Source organism: Chrysoperla carnea, chromosome 3 (genome assembly GCF_905475395.1).
Source record: "Chrysoperla carnea chromosome 3, inChrCarn1.1, whole genome shotgun sequence".
Taxonomy (NCBI): domain Eukaryota; kingdom Metazoa; phylum Arthropoda; class Insecta; order Neuroptera; family Chrysopidae; genus Chrysoperla; species Chrysoperla carnea.
Genome location: NC_058339.1, coordinates 86,773,143 through 86,795,569, shown reverse-complemented (window position 1 = coordinate 86,795,569; position 22,427 = coordinate 86,773,143). Strand labels below are relative to the sequence as shown.

The 22,427-nt window shown below is 24.2% G+C and overlaps 1 protein-coding gene across 1 annotated transcript in view; it reads left to right on the top strand.

The window, feature by feature from the left end:
* The window catches only part of LOC123296313 (dorsal-ventral patterning protein Sog), a 101,907-nt gene that overhangs the window by 71,005 nt on the left and 8,475 nt on the right, over positions 1-22,427 (top strand). Inside the window, exons 2-3 of the mRNA XM_044877773.1 lie at positions 13,171-13,274; positions 18,205-18,337. Of these exons, the coding sequence (XP_044733708.1) occupies positions 13,171-13,274; positions 18,205-18,337 (237 nt within the window). The remainder of the gene's footprint in view (positions 1-13,170; positions 13,275-18,204; positions 18,338-22,427) is intronic.

The following is a 22,427-nucleotide window of genomic DNA, read 5'->3' as shown; positions in this document are numbered from 1 at the left end:
CCTATAAAAGAATGATAGATTGAAAAATAAAATTTAAAATTTTTGAATCATTTTCATTTTTTTGGTATCGAAAATCATATCATAAATCATAAAAGCTAAATAAAGATTTTGGAGATGGTGTGGGCTGATAAAATTAAACAGGAAAATACTTTTTTAAATGGATATTTTTATTGTATACTTTGATTATTTTTGAAAGCTTTTCCAAAACCAATTAATTCCAAATAATACATGCACATACACCAAAAAGAAAAAATATACAACAATATATTATATTTACTTCATTATTTATCAACAATTTGCAAAAAAAAAGCAAAAAAATTAACATAAAAATAACTGTGTTTTTTTTTAACAAAACAAAATTTAATAATATTTATTTATAATATATAAATAATATTGTATTGTGTCGACATTTTGGCACCAATAATAATAATTATTGCAAAATAAAATATAAATTTTAATAAATATTTATAAATAATATCTTTATTAAAATTGTCGATAATATTGTCAATTATAATAAATAATTAATAAAAGAGAGAAGACGAAAAAAAAAAATTTAATAAATACATTAATTATTATTTCATATGCGATGTTATATTATTTATTTACGTTTAGAATATTTATATTTATTATTAATTTATTTATAAAATTAACAAACAATTTATTTATGTGATTTTAATTTTAATAAAATTTATTATTAAATATCTATTAATAAACTATTATAAAGAAATTATTTTATATTTTCAATAAAATGGAATAATTCTTGATAAAAAAAACAAATTATTCGCTATATTTATTATTCGTTGGGTACAGAACCAAAAAGCACGGTTCTGTATTGAAAAAATTCGGTTCTGTATGCAACGAATAATAATCCATAAAATGATTCAAAGGTGTAGTTTATATTTTTAATCTATTTAATAACCATCAACTTGCTTATTGTCAGAGTAATATCCGCACAGATCGATTTAGACCCATTAAAGAGAGATTCTATAGTAGTGCATCCATATTTAAACCCACATAAATATAAATCCACCTACAATAATACCTTTTTGATATTATTTATATCTCTATCTCTATCTCTATATATTATAAATGCGAAAGTTAGCATGTTTGTTTGTTTGTTTGTTACGCTTTCACGTTAACACTAGCGAATGGTTTTTAATGAAACTGTACAGCAATATAGCTCATACATCAGAATAACACATGAGATATAATTTATAAAGATATATTAATAAAAAATAAAAATTAATTTAATTTGACATTACCATAAATTACAGATTTCTGTAAAAATAGTCAATATAAAATATTTCACGGCCATCTTTTCTGATGTACTCAATAAATAATTACAACTATTATACATTTAAAAAAAATAGAAAACCATACATATATTTTACCTGTGTAAAACAATCCTTACCATTTTTTCGAATGTTGTAGAAAGGGGATAAGCGAGAGCAATTTTTATCAATCTTTACTTTGAAACCCAGCGAAGCAAGTGGGTATCACTCTAGTGGGTAATAATTAACTTCAATGTTCGATGTTCAAAATGAAATATGTATATTTTCATATTTCGAATTAATTTAGAGAGAGAAGAGTAGAAGAAATATAGCTTTTAAAGAAAAAATTTGAGTAGAACAAAAACAAGAAACGGAGCATTATAAAAATAAATTTCTGATCTTTTATCAGTAATTGATGAATTTCTGATGTTTTATCCGGATCAGTAAGGAAAAAATTTTTTTAGTGTCTCTGAATAAAATTTGTATAAACAAATGACATAAACTCGATATGTTTAAATATGGTTGTTATTTAAAAATATTTATGTATATTTTTTTATAAAATTTTTTAATAAATTAACTTATTTTGCAATTAATTAATTAATGGAATCTAATCAATTTAGTATTTATATTAATAAGGACAATTTAAATTAACTATTAATATTGTATCTATTATATATTTCTTGAAATGTATATAATTGTTTTAAATTACATATAAACAATTTAACTAACACAAAACGATGAAAAGGTAGGTTTTTTGATTACATTGCATAAAATTTATTGAAATAATTTATTTAATTATAGTTTAAAAATAATTTCAATAATTTTAAAATGACTAATAAAAGTAAAATTTATACAGAAAGATAATTAATTTAAAAAGAGAAGAGTAAGTTTAAAGTAGAGTAAACTTTATTTAAACAAAATATTTTACATTTTTTTATAAAATTATTTCCACGTAGTTGGTAATTTGCAAAGGTGTTTTATTATTGCTGATTAGTTTTTAAAAAATGAAATATTTTCGCGGATATTTTTTTAATCACATCAAATGAAAAATTCTCACTGGACGTGCAGAAAAGTAAAGTTGATTTTTAAAAATCCCTACTAGTATGCGAGATATGAACGTTTAAAGTTCCTAATTATGAGGGAGATATCCACTAATGACTTCATACATGAGTATCGCCTTAGAGATTACGTATAAAACTTTGTTTTACTAAAAGAAGATGGACAACCTTTGAATGCAATCTTTGATTGCTTATAGCTTCTTCGTTTTTTAATCAATTTTAATTTCACTTTCAAATTTTGTCATGGTATCAAGTTTAGTTTTTCATTTATATGGCCAATTTGACATCAGGATTATCCCCCATTTCAAAAAGTCTGTCTTTAAGATTGTTATATTTGTGTTCGCATTATTTTTATATCACCCTGTAAAAACTAATTTTTATAATATATTTCCCAACAACAGTTGGACTTACAATACAATACAAAAATTATGCAATACAGGCGCCAGCTACAACCTATTTTTCAAAAAATAATTTCTCCTAGCAAACAAAATTTTTATTAGACAGACTCGCTTTACTCCAAACAAACAGAAATAAATAATAAATTGATACAATTGTAAAATTTAAAAAACACAAAAATATCACAACCCCCTACACAAAACGTCTACTCATTAAATTAAGTAATTTTCGTTTCTTTTAAAATGCATTAATGAAACCTTAATAATAAAAGAAGAACATGTTACTTAAGTAATCATTTTTCTGTATATGGTAATACAATAGTTACAACGCCGCTACGTCCAATGATTTTTTTAAAATAAGTTCAATATAAAAGTTGTGTAGGATATTTTATTAATTAAAATTGATTATATTCATATATAATATATATGCGAGATATTTATATTTATTATTATTGGTAATGATACCAACTAGTCTAAATGAAAATGTGGAGGTAGTGGATACGTTTATTTTTAATTTATTTTTATTTAACTGAGAGTTCAAAAATTTAACAAACTACTTATCTAGGGTACCAGCCATGTCTGACGATATGACTTTTAGTATATTAGATATTATATTAATTAATTAAACCTACATAACGCCTATTACTTTTTTGTCACTAACCTAGGTTACGAAAAAAGAATTTTAGTATCGAATTAGGAAATTTTCAACTGCCTATAATTTAAAATGGTACAAAAATAATTTAGATATCTTAAAATTTCATAGACAGGTTACGCGTTTTTTGTTTATACAAAATATAGGTCAATTGTTGATTGACATTTTCATAATTTCTACATATAAGAACAAAATAATGTGTATATAATGGATTTTTCATTCATGTTTTTAATTTGAGGTTTTTAATAAGCTCCTGTCAATAGTATATTTAAATATTTTTAGCTGAAAAAGCGTATAAGCATGATAAATTTCCTTTAATATAATTGTAGGACTGTTAACGCTTTCATTAAGATTGAAACTCGAATTTCAAAGCACTAAAGCGCTTAAAGATAGATAGATTTTATGTTATTTGCAATTCTTTCAAATATTATTACATATTATTAAAACAAAAAATTTTTGGCTTTGCTTTTATTCAAAGGAAACTTTATAACACAGTTCAAACTCTCATAGCACGCATAGTACTATCATTTTTTCAAAACAACTTAATTATTTGAATTTTATAAGGATAAAATTTTAAGCCATTTAATGAAAACCATTTTTTCTGAAGTAGACCAGTTTTTTTTCCGCAAATTAAACTTTAATTACCATAAATATTGTCAATGTCTTTAAAAACAGGAAAAATCAAAAATAAATATTCATAAATTAAAATTTTCATAAAAAATGGTTCTTGAACATCTGGTACTTGATGATAATTATATAAAAACCAAAAAAAAATTTTTAACAAATAAATATATAATACAATTTTTATTATTTTTTACTTTTTTGAATATTTAATTAAACAAAATTGAGAAAAAATTATTTTTTAATAAGAAAAAAACAATTTTTACCATTAATTTTAAATAAATGTTTAAGAAAAACAAATAAATTTAAATTTTTTATTATAATTATTTAATTGTATAATGTTTTACATGAATTTATTTCCAAAACTTACCTTTTTTTTTTAAATTATTTTACCTACAAAAAAGGAGTTTTCAGTATTAAAAAGTTGAAACAGTTTTTTTTGCGAACTTTCCCTAAAAAATTTATAAAAATTTGTTAAGTGTGAACAGTCTGTTACTAAAGGGTTGTAGAGATAATACAATTGTTGAAAATTTAGAAATTAAATTAAAACCTGGTAAAACCAATTCGCAGCTAGTAAAATTATGATGAATAATACATCGAAATTGCATACTTTGTCGGAATCTAAACGATTTAAAAATCATTCGAGAAAATCAAAGAATTTGAAATAAAAAAATTAAACGCCAATGAGATAATCTATATAATATGATTTGCACATGAGTGTTATAAATATTTTTTGTTGTAAAGAAATATAGTTACGGAATACTTAAATCTTGATTAATTTCGTATTTACGTCAGACTAAACAAAAAATTATAGAACATATCTCAAGCATTAGTAATTTTTGTTTACTCAAAATTCAAAACAAAATATAATTTTAAAAAAAACTTTTCCATCGACATTATAAAAGAAGGAAAAATAAAAATATATGAAAAAAAAAAATAAACACCGGCAAAAAATTGAAATAAAAAGTAAAAAAAAAAGAATTAATAAAAATTAAATAACTTTGTCACTAACGAAAAAAAAAACTACTAAAATTTCACAGAAAAACGTCTAAAAATTCATCATCACGAAAAAAAAAAATTAAATGTAATAAATTCTTGGTCATATAGTATATATAACACGTACTTCACATATACAGAGTGGGTTGTAAGTAGATATAAAGTTATCCAAGTAATCAGTCTTCTTACTATTAGTCGTATTTTTGTAAGGTGTCACGGTTTTATCGATTTGTAAATTATCAGAATATGATCTTTTTAAGAGGATTGAACTTATAAATCAATATTTATTCACAATTTTCTTTGGAGTTTGTAGCAATTATGTTATTTTTGTATTTTGTGTTTCGGTTTTCCCTGCGCCAACACCAAAAATACACATAAACTATGTAGCTTATCGTAATGAAAATCAACAAAGGCAGAGAAAGATGCGAATATCACAGTGTTGCTCGAGTCTTATAAAATTAGCAATAAATAACATGTTTTTTTCTAAAATGTGACCATTTTTCATTTGTTTACATGTAATTGGTCTAGAAAAGTCAAATAAAATTATTGGTAATTAAAGACGAAAATTAAGGACGAAAATGCATAAATAATGTATTTTAAATGTAAATTAGCATATAACCTTATTAAAATTTGTTTGAAAACAGTATCAAATTTTTCAATGTAAACTATATATATGAATCCATAGACTTATATGGCTATTAATAAAATTGTATTAATATAATTCATGCACGATGCGAATATCGAAAGATCCAAGACATGTTCCATATGAACAACTAATAATAAAGAAACTAATAATATACCAAATGGTATATTCACTAATGCACCACTCTGTATTTTCTAAAAATATATATAACACACACATAATGATTTACAATTTTATTCACCTATGATGTGTGTATGCGATGTTTATGTGTACGTACTTCGCGTAGTAAAATGACAGGAAAAAATAGTAAATAAAAAAAAAAAATTATATATACATATAAATAGTAAATATACAAAACAACACTTCTAATCCAGACACATTATTAAATCGACATTGGTGTCGACCGCAATACGTAAAGTTTACTTCTTATACCGTGTGATTCATTTACCCGTTTTACTCTAGATATTAATAGAACAGTTAAGGATGTATGAGCATGACAACAATGTTTGATTTAAAGGCTCAAAATTTATTTGTAGGTAGTCTTTTACTCAAAGAATACGTGGTTAAAATTTCAGCTTAGGTAACCGTGCAAATTTTTAAGAAAAAAGTCATTAAAAATCGATATAAAATACATGGGCTCTTATGGAGGAATCTCAAAAAACGACATATTTTGGAAGTTTTTGATAATTTTCATTTGGAATGAATGAAAACAAATTTAAAAAAAACTTTTTAATAGAAAGTAAACATATTAGCTATGAATTAGAAAAGAAAAAAAACTAAGTGTCACCGTCCATATAAGGGATGTAAGAGCAGGGTAGATTAATGGTTGAAATTATTTTTATCTTATTTTCAACTTTGATGATGAATTTTGTTATAACTTCATGAATGTAGACGAAAAATAAAAATAAAATTTTTCGATATGTGTCTTGGTTTTCGAAATATCGAAAGCTAAATAATTAAACAAAATTTTCAATTTTCAATATTTTGAAAATTAAGCCAGATATCGAAAAATTTTATTCTTACTTTTCGTCTTATATCGTCAAGTAATAATATAAATTTATCATCAAAATTGAAAATATCTATTTTTAAATTTGTGCCCCCACTACCATGCTCATACATCCTTAAAGATGCTGCAAATAAAGGAAAATGAAAGAAATCGCTCGCATTTCTGTAAAAATTCATGAAATGTATTTCTAAGGTGTCAAATATCATTAGTAAGTCATGAGTTATTGGTGCAAATGTTTCTATTTATTAAAAAAACAATAAATTTTTATTTCAATGAAATGATAAATGTTACAGTTGACTTGCAACTTGAATTACGTATGCGTTAATACATGTATAATAGTTTTCGATTATTTGACAAACACTTAACATTTACATCGTACAAGTTGCCTATTTACTAATTTTTTATGTGAACTTTAACATTGATCGTTCCATTGAATTAGAAATTTATTGTTTATTAACAAATAGAAACATTTGCACCACTAACTCCTGCTTTACTAATGATATTTGACACCTATGAAACACATTTACTTTATTAGCCGATTTTTGTACATCTTTTACTGCACTAATATTTAACTTATAAACTTTATTTGGAGTCCAGTCGTCATTGGAATTAGTCAGCATTTACGACCAATAATTGTATATTTATAACTTTCATTTTAATACAAAAATCTACATATAAAGACTATCGCTTACAACGACTATCGTTCATAAGGACAAAATTTGTTGGTCCCTTCAATGTCACTATAACCTAATTTGACCAGTGTCTACCTTCAGACCAGAGCTATCCCGAAAAAAGGGTTGGGACTTTGACCAGAATAACATCTACATCCAGTGAAGTTAAATAAAAGCTTGTAAAAAATTCTTGAAACAATTGGACTTGTTATAGACGGCGTAATTTCGGCAGATAAACACAGGTGGTATTTTCAATATTCACACGGTATACAAAAAAAAAGAAAACTGTTACTCTACGAATCTGACTCATACATTGTGTATACACGCAGACGAACAACTGCCAAATTCGAAAAGATGTTATAATATAACATTATGTATGTACAACGGCCGCGGCGTATTGTCAAAAAGGAAGAAGTCGGGCAAGTATAAACGAATGAATATTTATCTTCACGAGAAAAGCGAATCCCCTTCATTCAAATTTAAAAATATACTTATTCACACAATAACGCGTTTTTTTTTTTTTTTTTAAATAAAAAAACAGAATAAAAAAGAAACTATTCTTCACACAATACAAGGAAGTTTAAACATTAAAACCAGACGACATTATAACTAATAATATGTGTATAATTGTACATACAGTGTGTACAATTAAATCGGTCATAAATGGAAAACTTTTTTATTATTTGTTTTATGGAAAATATTTATTCTTGATAAAAAATTGGAGGTTTGTCAAAAAATGTAAATTTTGTTTCACGAGTAAAGTGGCTTTATTTTTTACTATATGAACAATATTTATTAGGAAAAATTGATAATATTGGATATCTGACCGTAGTTTTCAATTAGAATGAACTTTTTTGAAACAATGTCGATATTGTAAAAAATAAAGTTTTACTCTGGAGCTAAACTTATATTTTTCCACGCACCTATATACGAACGCTAAAAATATGTTCTAGAGTATACTCGACTTCAACTGAGCTATACTCGACAAAATAGTTTTCCATGTGGTCTCTACTAAATTGAACACACTGTATATACTGGATACCATATAGAGATATTTATAGATACCATATTTCTACGTTTATATTTAATATATAAACTGCTAGACATTTGTGTTTCATTCATGGGTCATCCGGTAGTCAAAAATAAGTCAATGTAATATTTTAAGATATGTACTTTTTATTTAGGTTACCTATTCAGACAGAAATCATTGTCTTTTTTTGATTCTTTTACATAAAATTCTATTTTTAATATATATTTTTTTAATAATATTTTTAACATTAGTTTGAAATTATTTTTAAATTTATAATTTTTCTTCTTAATTCTCAAAAGTAAAATACAAAAATTTGTATTTTATAAATCGTGAATTTTCAAATTTTGTATTTGCCTTCAACATTGAAATTAATAATCAACAAAGATTAGAAACTTCATCTGATCTTTCGGGTCGATACCATTTTAATTTAGCAAAGATTAAGGAGTAGCATTGACGGGAAAAATTTTAATAATTCACAAATTTGTAGCATAATTAAAAATGAGCGAAAAACAGTTTAACAAATCGATATTTTTAATTTATTTATCGAAACTTTAATCCAAGAAAAATCAAAAATTCGAATTAAATTACTAATTCTTTTCACATTTTTTCATGCATTTTCTTTTTATGCTTATTCTGCATCTTTTAAAAATTACAATTTTCCATGCATTTTTTTCAAATAAAATAAAATGACTTTTAATTTTCTTTCACAAAAAAATTGTGAAGAAAATTATTAATATTTTAATATCAGATGTATAAAAGCTTGTTTATAAGTACACAGATTTTTCATATAAAATTTGTTGACTTTTTTCTCTTCTATTTGAAGGTCAAAAAAACTATTAAATTTGTATTATAAATTAATTTCGTTAATTTTTTTTATTATAAAATTCGACATGCAAGAGCTGCGTAAACTAAGTGAATTCCCTATTAATAATAATTTAAAATAAAATTTTCATTTATTGCTAGTTTCGAAATTATCAAAAAATTGATTATTATAACTAACCTAAATTCTTGGGACAAGGATCGAATTCGATTCCTTCCACTTAAGAGTTCGAAGCCATAATTAGTCGACTACATAAGCCAGTATTCAATAGAAGAGTTTGTTTAACTTAAGATAATGGAGAAGATAATGAAGTAAAAATAACTAAAAACTTTGAATATTATAAAAATTTCATCCATCATCGGTACAAAAGCCATAGCTTATTATCTTTGAAAGAGAAATTCGTTTAAAAAAAATTTTGTCATAGATATTTAAGTACAAATAAATTGGCTATTTGTCAAAATAATAATTCACATTATTTGATATTTTTACATAAACATTTTTGATTTACGTAAAAAATTGTACTTTACAAAAAAATATTATAAAAACAATATATTATTTTTTAATCATAATATATTTATGAAAAATTATATTAAAATACATTTATTTTTTTTTTTTATAATTGTAAATGTACAAGTTTAAATGTTTAGGTTATGATACGTTACTTCTAATATGCTTACTAATCTCAGACACGAAAAAAATTTTTATTCAATGAGTCAAGAGAGAATCTGTTTTTATTTTTTAATTTCTAGAATTTTATATTTTTTTATGATTTTTAAACATTGAAAATTTAAAAAAATAAAAATAAAAAAAAACATATGCTTCATAAAATAGATTGTTCACATGCTTCTAGCACGACATTTTGTTTGATTGTTGTCATAAAAATGGTCCTAGCAATTCAGGGAATAGGGAATATTCATGAAATTTAAATATAGTTCAAATATTTTTTTTCCGTAATTTTATTGGCTGTCCAATTCAACTAAACCATTACTTTAGTGATTAATTACTTTTTAATTACTTAAAATTAATTACAAAAAGTACAAATTCAGTGAGAAAAATTCAAAATTTCTAAAACAAGAAATTCAAATTTTTAAACGGACGTGACATTATAGTACTGGTTTGTCAAATTTGTTGACATTCTGTATGGCATTAATTTACTTACATTTGGTATGATATTACATTGAGTTATATTATTCTACGGCTTTTTATTATAAAACTTAATAATAACGAGTTTTACACTCTATGTTGTAAATTCATTTTTTTAAAGTGTAAATTGTACATTGAACTGTCACCAATTGACAGATCACGTACTTATACGTCACCAACAGAAAGCGCCAAAAAACTGCGTTTAAATATCTCAAATTTATGATGTATTTTAAATATTTTTTAACACTTAATTACAGCATTTTTAAGCAGTATTTATATTTTTTACTTTGTTATAACAGTGCAAACAATGAATTAAAAATATTTTTAAAAAAAATACATGAATATTCCCTATTATCCCTGAATAAGTAGAAATAATTTTAGAAAATTTTCTGTTAATAACGCTTAACTTGTCTGTTCTTTAACGGGCACAATTGATAGCTTGTAACATATTTAAAGTAACTGTTTTTATATGCCATGAAAAAAATAATGGAAGAATGGTTAAGAATGAAGTAGAATTAAAGGAAAATACAAACTTTTTGACAATAAATAACCCAATAACATTCGTTTATTTATTTAGCCTTTTTCAAGCTTTGTAAAATATTTAATGTAAAACTATAAGCTTGCGAAATCTATACAAATTGCATATGACTTTTGTTTCCCTAATTTTCTGGTACGGAATCTTAAATGATACTATACAAATAATTTCACAAAAATAAAATTATGTAGTAATGATTTAATGATTTTATTTTTAGTCAAAAAATACAAGCTGAAACAAGCAATATTCAAATTAAGTTTTTCAGTAAATCATAAATTTTTGCACGGAGACATAATTTATATATTTTTTTTTTAGATATTAAAAAGAAGATTTTTTTTTTAAGTTTTTGAATTAATTAATTATGACTCAACCGAAAAATCATTGAATATTAGGCAATTGAAAAAAAAAAATTTGAATTTTGATTATTTCTCTAAGATTCATTCAAAATTCTATGAATCATCGTTGGGCTTAGTATGGCACAGCAGGCAAACTCATCATTAGAAAAATTAGAATATTTTTAAAAATAGATTTTATTTTGAATTAATTTTCCATTAAATATCATCGATTCATTATTATTAGATCACCAGGTGATTAGCCGTCCTTCGTATGTAAAAAAAATCACAGGTGTTATTTGTATTGTGTGATGTGTAAAAACTATTCAAGAGTTTTAGCTTAATTGAAAATTTTACATAAAAACATAAACTTTTCAATAAAAAAATATTGATAATTTATCGAATTACTGCCCCAAACGAAGAAAATTTTGGAAAATTGACATTTTTTCCTTTAAACATATACATTACAAGCCCATGGTCAAACTTTTCGGGTGAAATGACCCACCAGAAATCATTTTGAAAAAGATACTCCCTATATATAAAATCTCCTGCATGCGGTACAGGTGAGTACAGGCGAGAATATGAATTTCACAACCAATTGGTGTCTCACCCCCTGATCAGCAAATATGTAAGGCGTTACTGGATAGTAACTCTGCATAAGTATTCGAAGCGAATTACATAAATTCCGGACAGAAATAAATCAAGTAGGGCTTCTTACTTGATGATGAAGGCTGATGCATTCATATTCTCACCTGTACCGTGCAAAACTGACGCCATGGTGCTTAAACTTGCTTTTACATATCGGAGCATTTTTTTCAACATGACTCCTGTTGAATTATTTCATCCGAGCCTACTACCGCAGGGCATAACCCAAAAATCTTAGTAGGCATAGTATAACGAGTCAAACGGGAATATTGTGATTAAAAAATTTTTGAATAATAAAAATATCTAATCTAGTGCAACCTTGTCTGAAACTGAAAGGACGTAGGAAATTTTACAGTCGGTTCAATAGTTTTTTTTATGTAATAGACATTCAGACAACATTAAGATTTTGATTAATTAGTATAGATATAATAATAATTATACAAGCAATTTACTAAGAGAAAATTAAATACACAATACTCTTTTTTTTACTAAATTTTAAAATCAATATCGTATTGTCTTTTCTTATCGTAATTTATTTAATTAGTGTGACTGACCACAGACACGTAGCTACTAAATTTTTATGAAAGGGCTTCAAAAATGTTCTGATTATAATATATGTCTATAAAAAATAGATTAAAAATAGAATTTTAAGCTAGCTGTCATTGCGATAATAATAAAACACTGCTGATTAACATTTTTATTTTCGCACTGCCTCTCTAAAAAAAAAATTAAATAATTTTTTGATGACATTGATAATGAGTTTTTTCAAGTGCTATTTTTAATTTTTGTTAAATTTGTTATTTTAAAATATTTTTGCATACTTACAATATTTAACAAAAATTATTTTTAACAAATTAAAAAAATCACGTGAAATCGATTTAGAAAATCGAATCTAATTTTAAAAGCGTGAGAATTCCGCCCAGAATTTTACGGATAAATTTCGAAAAGTTTTTTTTTTATATATTTTAAATTTTTTCATCATTTCCAGAAAGAAATTAATCCGAATGATACAGTATCGTTTAATGAATTTTAAGAAATGCATAACTCCGAAAAATATAAAAAATTTCATAGACTTCCGTTCTCACAGTAGCTACGTGCTTGATTCGGTCTGTGCAAATATTATTAACATATACATACACTTAAGATTCAATTCGACAAATTGCAATTACCTCGTGTATGTATTGTTGTACGTGCCATAAATCACGGCAAAAAAACTATACTTGGAAACTTAAAAATTAAAATTTCTTAAGGCAAATAATTTATGCAGATAATCTAATTAAATAGTATAATAATTAATAGTATAAAAAAAAAGTATCTCATTTATTTAATGTTTCTTGTTTTAATTGTTTCAGAATGTATATTGGGCAAACAAGTTCACGAAATTGGATCAACATGGTTCCCAGATCTTGGACCGCCGTTAGGTGTTATGTACTGTATGAAATGTGAATGTATTCGAGTAAGTATTTTATCTGAATTTTTAATAACTTATCTAAATTTAAGATAATTAATTTTTTTTAAATAATTTTTAATTTTAATGTATTTTTAATTATATTAGTTTATTTAATTAATAATATTTTGTTTAAATTCATTAAAATTTAATCTCATTAAGGAGATTCTCTCGTTCACCAATATTGATAGATTTCCTAATTAATATTGTTAAAAAAAAAAAAAAAAAAAAAAAAAAAAAAAGTATAGCTGCTTTGTAGAAAAAACTGACTACAAAGCAACTACAATAAAAGTCTGTCTCAAGCTCTTAATAGGGTATTCTACTATTTTTGAAAAAGTACTTCAAAATGTTGATTTTGCTAATAAGAAGCCACCAAAAATTTATCGGAAAATACACACGCTTTCTTGCCAAAAATTAAAATTAAATTTTAAACCTTTTATAAATTGTCAAAAACGCGAGCATACAATTTGATGACGTAATATCGGTATCATTACACGAAATAACACAAATAAGTTTAACAAATATATTCATAGACATCTAATTATAATAAATACAAATACTTATTATCTGTCGATATATTATACCCAGCTGTCTACACTAAACTAACTGATGGTCTATGGCTCATACCGATATGACATCACAGCAAGGCTTGCCCGCGTTTTAGGTCACGTGATAAACAGTTTAAAAATTACGATTTTTAATTTTATTATTTTAAAAGAAAAATATGCTTTATAACTCGGAATCAGAATATTTAAGTATATTTTTACATAAATTTTAACTTTTTTCAAATTTCATAATGATTTCCATCATACGTGATTTCCATCCTCTCTATCTCATCGGAAAAAACCTTCATAAGCAAATTCAAGATTTTTACCAAAACATGTTTTTAACGATAAAAGTACACAATTTTCTTTGTACCAGCAAGTAGATCCCCTTAAGATTTATTTTCAAATAATTGTTATTTCCGATATATTTAGAAAAAGTAACGAAGTATATTTAAATCAGCAAAATGTGGGAATAAATTTTATATTATTTAATTTTTTTTTAAATAAACATATTTTAAAATATATTGCACCAATTTTTTTCCTCACTCAACGGATATTCGAATTAATATTTTAACATACACATATTATATATTATATCGAACCGGAAATATTAAATTTATCAATTCTAAATTAGATTTAACGTTTAAAAAAAAATGCCGGATATAGGTTTATGCCAATTATTTCTTCTTCTTTTTATTGATTAAATTTTATTAGTCATCGATATTTTAAATTATATTTTTTTTTTTTTGTACGTAATATATTTTATATAATTTTCGAATTTAAAAATAAAAATTACCAAAATTTGGTAATAAAAACAAATGGCAAGGAAATTATTTTATACAAATTAAAAACAATGTAATTAAATTATTAAAAATATATATAATTTTACAGCAATCTGGCATTACTAAAAACTATTATGAATTAATAAAAATGATTATAATTTTCAATAAATAATATAGAGTGGTTTAAAAATAGCTTTGTAAAAAAAAAGTATTCTGAATATAGGGTGTACAAAATTATATCTCGGAAAATATTTTATACAATTCAAAATAATCAATTTATTATGAAGAAATTTTTGTTGAATAACCTTATTAACGAAAAAATTAGTCTTCTATAACCATTTTATCACATAGATATATTTCACAAGTATTTATTTAGGGTAATTTTTCAAAATAAAAATTTTTGAATAAAAAAATATCCAGATTTTGTCATTGTTTTACTCAATTTTCAATTGTTCTCTTCGATGGTGAATTGATAACAAAATTTTAATATGTTAACCCAAAATTAAAACAGTAAAGTATGATTTAAAATAATTTCATACCCTCTATATCACGAAATAAATTAACAACTTTTAATTTGTACAAAAAAATAAAGTGTTTTTATCTAAATAAATTTAGTTACGGCATTAATATATAAATGACGTATATTACGCATTAGATGGCGTCAGTCTGTCACTAGGTCAATGACCATTATTAAAATATATATTATGCATCTATAAATTTTTTAAATATATTTATACATATAGTATGATTCATGAAAAAATTATACTTATCGATTATCATCATCAATATTTATTATAATTCATCCAAATATTAAACAATTTCAAAATGGTTTACATAAATTGGTAACTCTAGTTATATCTTAAAACTTCGATTATAGATGGAAATCTATATGAGAATGGTAGAATCATAGTGATCCAAGTAATATTTCATATTGGTAAAAAATAAAGAATATATTTTTTTAAGTTGTAACAGAATTTATATTTTTACTGGTTAATATTTATAAAAATAAAAAACCATTTTTGGAAAAATGAAAAAATCAGATTCAATTCAATTATTTTTATTTCAAAATAATAATATTTGTTTTCACACATTAAAACTTAATTCTTCACGAAGTAGGTTAGATTTTCTCGAGGAAAATTAATCCAAATAGCACTTTCATGTCCATTCAATCTTTAATTTAAGAAAGATGATACTTGGATCACTATGATTCTACCATACAGTTGGTATGTGTATTTCCGCGTTTGGCAAAAGTGTTTGAATTACCTTTTTAAAAATTTTTTTTAATGAAATTATTAAAATCTTAATTGAGTACATATTTTTTGGAAAATAGTTCAGTCTCATTAGCCTGACCCATTAAATGACACGAATTAATTTTGATTCAAAACTACAAACAAAATAAACATTATAATAAAATTTATTTTCAACATTAATTGAGAGTGTGCCGTTAATGGAACTTAAATCAATAAAAAAATTAAAAGATTATAAAAATATAAACTCTTTAAAAAAAAAAATTAAATAAATAAATAAGAGATAAATCCTCTAATGCAAAAATTAAAACCAGAAAAACTAATCATACCGGTACTTCGCTATCATCATAAGAAACAACAGTTGTTTAGTTCGTTCGTTTCATCTTTTTATTATTTTAAAACTTGTTTAAAGTAATATTTTCAAATGTAATTATGTATTTGACTTAATTTACAGACATCATAATGTATAACTTTTATTATGTTACATACGTACGAGTCAGTTTAATACCTCTCTTCAATAATGCCTTTCAATAACGTATAAATAAATCAATCAATTTTCATTTAAAAATAAGAGAAATTTTGCTAATTCTCCATAAATATTATTATTAATAGTCCAAGCTTCTGCAGCAGTAACAAATACGTCAGATTTTTTCTAAAAAAAAGTAAAAATGTACTATTTTAACGAATTTTTTTTATTCGTTTATATAGCAAAAGAGTTTAAGAAACTCATTTTTCGAATTTTTCACTATAAATTAAAAAAAATAAAAATAAAAATTTTCTAAATAATTTTGCATTAAAGAGGTCCTTTGACCTCTCTTGTAAATTAAATAATTTTAAATTACAGGGAAAATAATTTTTTTATTATAGTTTATCTACCGATTAGTGAAAATTTGATAAGACCTTAGTGTGTAAATTTTTTTGAAAAAAATGTTAAAAAATGTTAACATTTGTTGACAATCTTACGAGAAAGTAAGTCCCTACCAACTTTTCTTGAATTATAGTACCAGTTATCGATTGGATGGAATGAAATAAAAATGAAAATTATTTTTTCGAAATATTCAGGTTTCAGTTTTTGAACTAAAAATAATAAGCTGAAAAGTACTCGCAGGAAAGATACTTTGATTTAAGACGATTCTTTAAGAAGTTATAATTTTTAAGAAGTCAAATACTTATTTTATTGAATTAAGGAAGTCCTTTCGCCGCCATTGTTTTTTTTTTTTTTTTAAATGGACAATTTACTTCCTGCCAGTGCACAATTTACTTCCCCCAAACGAAAGGACCTTCTTAATAATCTATATTTAAAAGTCATTAGATGCAAGATTCCAAAATTTATGTAATAATAGTTTCATTTCCTTTAGATGCAATTTTGCTAAAAAATGATGAATCAACATTTTTATTAATTTTTTTTTATTTTGGGAGGGTTTTAGTTAAATTTACATTTAAAAGTTACATCGAGACATAATAATAATATATGCTAATTAATTATATAAATATATTTAAAAAAAATTTAGATAAATAATTTTTTGGTATATTTTGGAATTAAATTTTTTTTTTAATTCAACTTTCTTCTCAAACCAGATAAAGAAATTTGTTGACAGAAAGTAATGGAAATTACGCCCACTTATCATTTGATAAATATATAATCTTTTTTTAATATTATCTTTTAATAAGCAATTGTCAAAAAAAATTTAAATATTCCGTATTAATTTCCAATTTAATCTTATTATATTACCGTTTTTATAAATAATTTTTATTTAAAACGTTGTCAGGAATATTCCATCGATAAAAATACTTCCTAAACGATTAAAGTTTACATTATATAGAGGTAAACTGTTGTACCTTGGAATACATTTTACATTTATATACTTTTAAATAAATTTTTAAGTATAAGAATGTAAAAATTATTCCATAGAGCCCTACTATTACTAAAATTTATACTTTTTAAAGAATTCAAATAAATTTTGTTTAAAACTGAAACAGTAAAATAATTTTTTTAACTCTTTGGAACAAAAATAATTTTATTTTTATTTTCCTTTTAAATACAAGCACTGCATCCATTTTTTTCAATTGCTTGCTTTTCAGTAAGTAAACGTTAGTTCTTATCTCGTATATAACAATATATTTTAACACATGACTGATCATCAAGGTACAATACTTTACCCTGTATAATGTAAATTAAATTAAAATATTATTAAAAAAAAAATTTAATAACCTTGGCCTAATCAATTTATATGTATTAGAGTACTTTAGAATCAATGATAAATATTATTATAAACGTCTTAATAAGATTTTGACCTATTTTTTTTTTAATGTTTGAAATGTTTTTTCTCCTTGGTAATTTTGTTTTTAAATTTTTCTTTTATAGATTCAGAAAAAGCGACGAGTTGTCGCCCGTGTACAATGCCGTAATATTACCAATGAATGTCCGGAACCAAAATGTGCAGAACCAGTTTTACTTCCGGGAAGATGTTGCAAAATATGTCCCGGTGAAAAGAACAGTAAGTTTTTTTTGTTTTTTACTATTTTGTGTATAATTATTATAAATTTTAGTCGCAGAATAATGTAAATGGTTTAAGTTTTTTTTTCCAATTATTTAATTATAAAAAGATGAACTTTTTCGAATAAATATTCAAAAATTACGAAAATTTTGAACAACTTTTGCAATGATATTCCAATTTTCTCAAAATTTATCAAATTCTAATCAACTATTAAATTATGGCTATAAAAGTTTAATGAAAATTATTTTCCAGCAAATTGCACGTTGAATAAAATTCAAATTATATACTAATTCAGATTTTTCATCAAGATCTATAAAATAAAATTGGAAATTTCCTACTATAAACACTACCATTTTCTTAAAAATCTTTTGTTTAAATTTAATTTCAACTAAAAACGTTTATATAATTTTTTTTTGTTCATTCTTAAAACCGTTTAAAAAACACAAATCTCCAATGTAACAGATTTTTATTGTTTTAAAACGTCAGATGGCGCCTATAATATTAAGTTGTGTCATATCTAAATACACTATTATAAATAATTATCTAAAGCCTTCTCACTTACATTACTACAGTGGTTTATAATCTTTTAACAAATAATATAAACAACATTTATATATATATTATTTTATTTTTAAAATAAGACAAATAAAAAATAATAATTTATAAACAATTTTCAATTTTTGTGTGCGCGATGAAATCGGAGATTCCTTATATACAAAAAAAAATTGTATAAACATTTTGTGTATAAACAAATACTTCATGAATATTTCATGATGCTATCAAAAACTCGTTGAAAAGTTAACAATATCCTTTTTGGTACTTGAAATTTTTGAAATTTCTGACAATTTTATACTTTGTCCTTATTTCTGCTTCGAAATAAGAAACGTTAATAAGAATTGGATTGGAGTCCAGACCCATTTCTCGGGGTAAGGATCGGTTTTCTATCATAGAAATCAATCGGTAAACATAGTAGAGGGTACAAAATTGTGGCTGTTTAAAAAAAAATCGAATGTTGCTTTCTTTCCAATCCTTTCCAATTCAGAAGCATAATCGTGAGACGTTCCTTGCAGATGAGACGGTTTTGGTCAACGTACATTTAACATTGTTGTTTTATAATATGATACTTCATGAATATTTCATGATTCCACAAAATATTATGATAAATAAGACATAACAAGAAGAGTAGACCACATAAGTGCCTTAATATGATTTGAGTCTTCCTATAAACAAATTAATCCGGAAATAATATTATTATTAAAAAAAAAAAAAACTTTTGTATGTAAAATATTTGTCCTCAATTTCTATAAATATAAATAAAACCGATCAAGCTGAAATATCTATTAAATCGTTAAGGGTTCAGTATTCTAATAAAATTCACTAATTAAAAGGCAGAGTTTACTTTCCAGTCTTTCATTTGCTTGAAAGGCATGTTTCTTGTTAAAAATATATACTTCCCAGCCCCTCCACCAATTAAGTCTTTTTTTACACTTACCATTTGCATCTGTGATAGTAGATTCAAAAATTACAACGATTTTCAAAAATTTAGCAAGTAAAGCTTCCAAAATTTTAACTAACAGATAATTTCCTCTGACTTAAGTAACAGGGTTAATATAGTATTCTACTAGTTTTGAAAAAGTTCTCAAAATGTTGATTTTCCAAATAAATAGTCACAAAAAAATATATTTCGCCAAAATAAACACGCTTTCTTGCTATACAATTAAATGTCAGTAATTTTGGTGACGTAATATTGGTAAAAACACCAGTCGTGTATGTAATTATTATATGTATAAAGTTGATGGTAACATAACCTACAATTACTATGAAAGCCATCAACAAATTAGTAATTACTGCATATTATTTTTGCCTAAATGATGTCATATCAGCGCAGCTTGTGTTTACGATCACGTGACATATAGATTAAAAATTACGAATTTTAATTTTAATGCTTTTATGACTTAAAATAAGAATATTTAAGTATATTTCGACATAAATTTTAACTTGTATAAGTACTCTATTAAGAACAAGATCAAAAACAACAAACTTACACCTGATTTGGATAGAACAATAAAAAAAATTCCATAAGTAATGCAATGTTACTCGCACTGAACCAGAGTAAAAATTTCTTACGCGTATTGATCAGAATGACGAATACTCTTCTACTTGTGGGTATGATCCGATGATTATATGGAACGAGTTTTCAACGGATAAATTTTAATAAAAGAGCAACTGATGGTTATCAGATCATTATTATTATAAGGTTTTTTTGTTGTTTTGTTCGTTTTTTTTATAACAATACGCGAGGTTTTATACCTACCACACACATCAACCAACCAACTGACGATTTATAGACTAGATGATACGGTTGCTTACAATCCGACATGCAATTAAACCGATTTTCTTCGATGATATTGTTTAAAATACTGTTAGTTCAAACATACAAAAATCTAACGTTATATCAAATACTTTTTTGCTATTTTAAGAAATCATTAATGATTTTTTTAGTTTGTATAATTAATCATTCTATCGAATTTGTATATTTTATCGAACTTTAATAACTAGGTAATAAAAAATTGATAAAAAAGAATATTGCACATTTTTAATAATAGTAGTAGCTAATGGTAATGGTGAAGCCAGGTGACAATTAATTCCATAAAAATAAGTAGTATTAGATAAATGTTATACTTGAAAAATCCAAAATACCTAAATTTCTTCTGAAATGATCTTAAAGAAAATTCAAAATTTCTTCGAAATAACAGCACCCATCCGACCTAGCCTAACTTAGTTATTATTATTAAAATCTAGTGCTTTTTGAACTGTTCAATCATGAAATCGCTGCATATACTACCCATACACATATACTATATAAACAATATTATAAATCACAGGAGTGAAGCGACGTATAGAGGTGTTTGTGTGTGCCCCACAGACGAGACAGTGGGCCGGCAGGGGTCTTAGGCGCCATCATATGTTAACTGCGCTGCTGCCTGCCCGCCGCCACCAAGTTTATTTAATTTTTTTTTTTTGTTTAGTCAGATTTGTTCTCGCAAGAGCTCATAATCTCGTCGGCCTTGCAAATTAAGAGTATACATGTACTTCTTTTTACACACCAATATAGCTTAGCGTTTTACTTGATAAATTTGAATGAAATTGTTTCTTACGTGCAAGCAATTTAATTATTAATATAGTACGGTTGTTGATTTTTTTTTTTTGTTAAGTAAATAATCTTTATTTGTTTTTTCTAATGAGTCAAGTTCAACTCTGATTGGAATTTCTTTATATTGCTTATTTTTGTTTCTTTTTTTAATTACTCTTTATCAACGAATTTTTTTTTTTTATTAACTCAAATTCCTAATAATATGGGTCATTCACGTGTCATCAACAATTCTTTTGTTTTGTTTAATTACTTTATGTAATATGCGATAATTACAAAACAGTAAAAATTTTTTTTATTACTTTTAACTATTTAAAAAAAAATCATATCGACCTAGTTACATAATATCTGTAACATTCTTTAAAAATATGAAATTAAAAACTAATTGGGTATGTATAGTATGTTTAAACACCCGCTAAAAGATGACGTAGGAATCATTAGATGCGCGATAGATAAATGCGCATATGTATATTATCACAAAGATTTAATTTTGTTAGAAATGACTGCACAACTCAGAGTTAATTTATAATAAATTTAAATATTTTTTTCTGATTTTTCCGAAATAAATTTTCGTATTTGCCGAAATTAAACAGGAAAATATAAGAAATTCCATTAATAAAAGATACTCTTTAATTTTTCGTCAAGTTTTTCTCTTGTTTCAAAAAAATTTTCGTTAATTTTGTTTTATAGACAAATTTATAAAAAACATACTTATGTATTTATTTACGTTTTTGAAAAAAAAAAACTATGTTCAAAGACGATTTGATGTAAAATTCCCATAAATATGTCATATAAATCAGAAATAACAACTTTTTAAAAAAATTATTTAAAAAATACGTTTAAATCATAAATAATTACACCAAATAACTTGTTTTTTGTCAAAATATTTGACAATCTTGTGGGTAAAACAATTGTAAGTCTAACCCATTATTTTTTTAT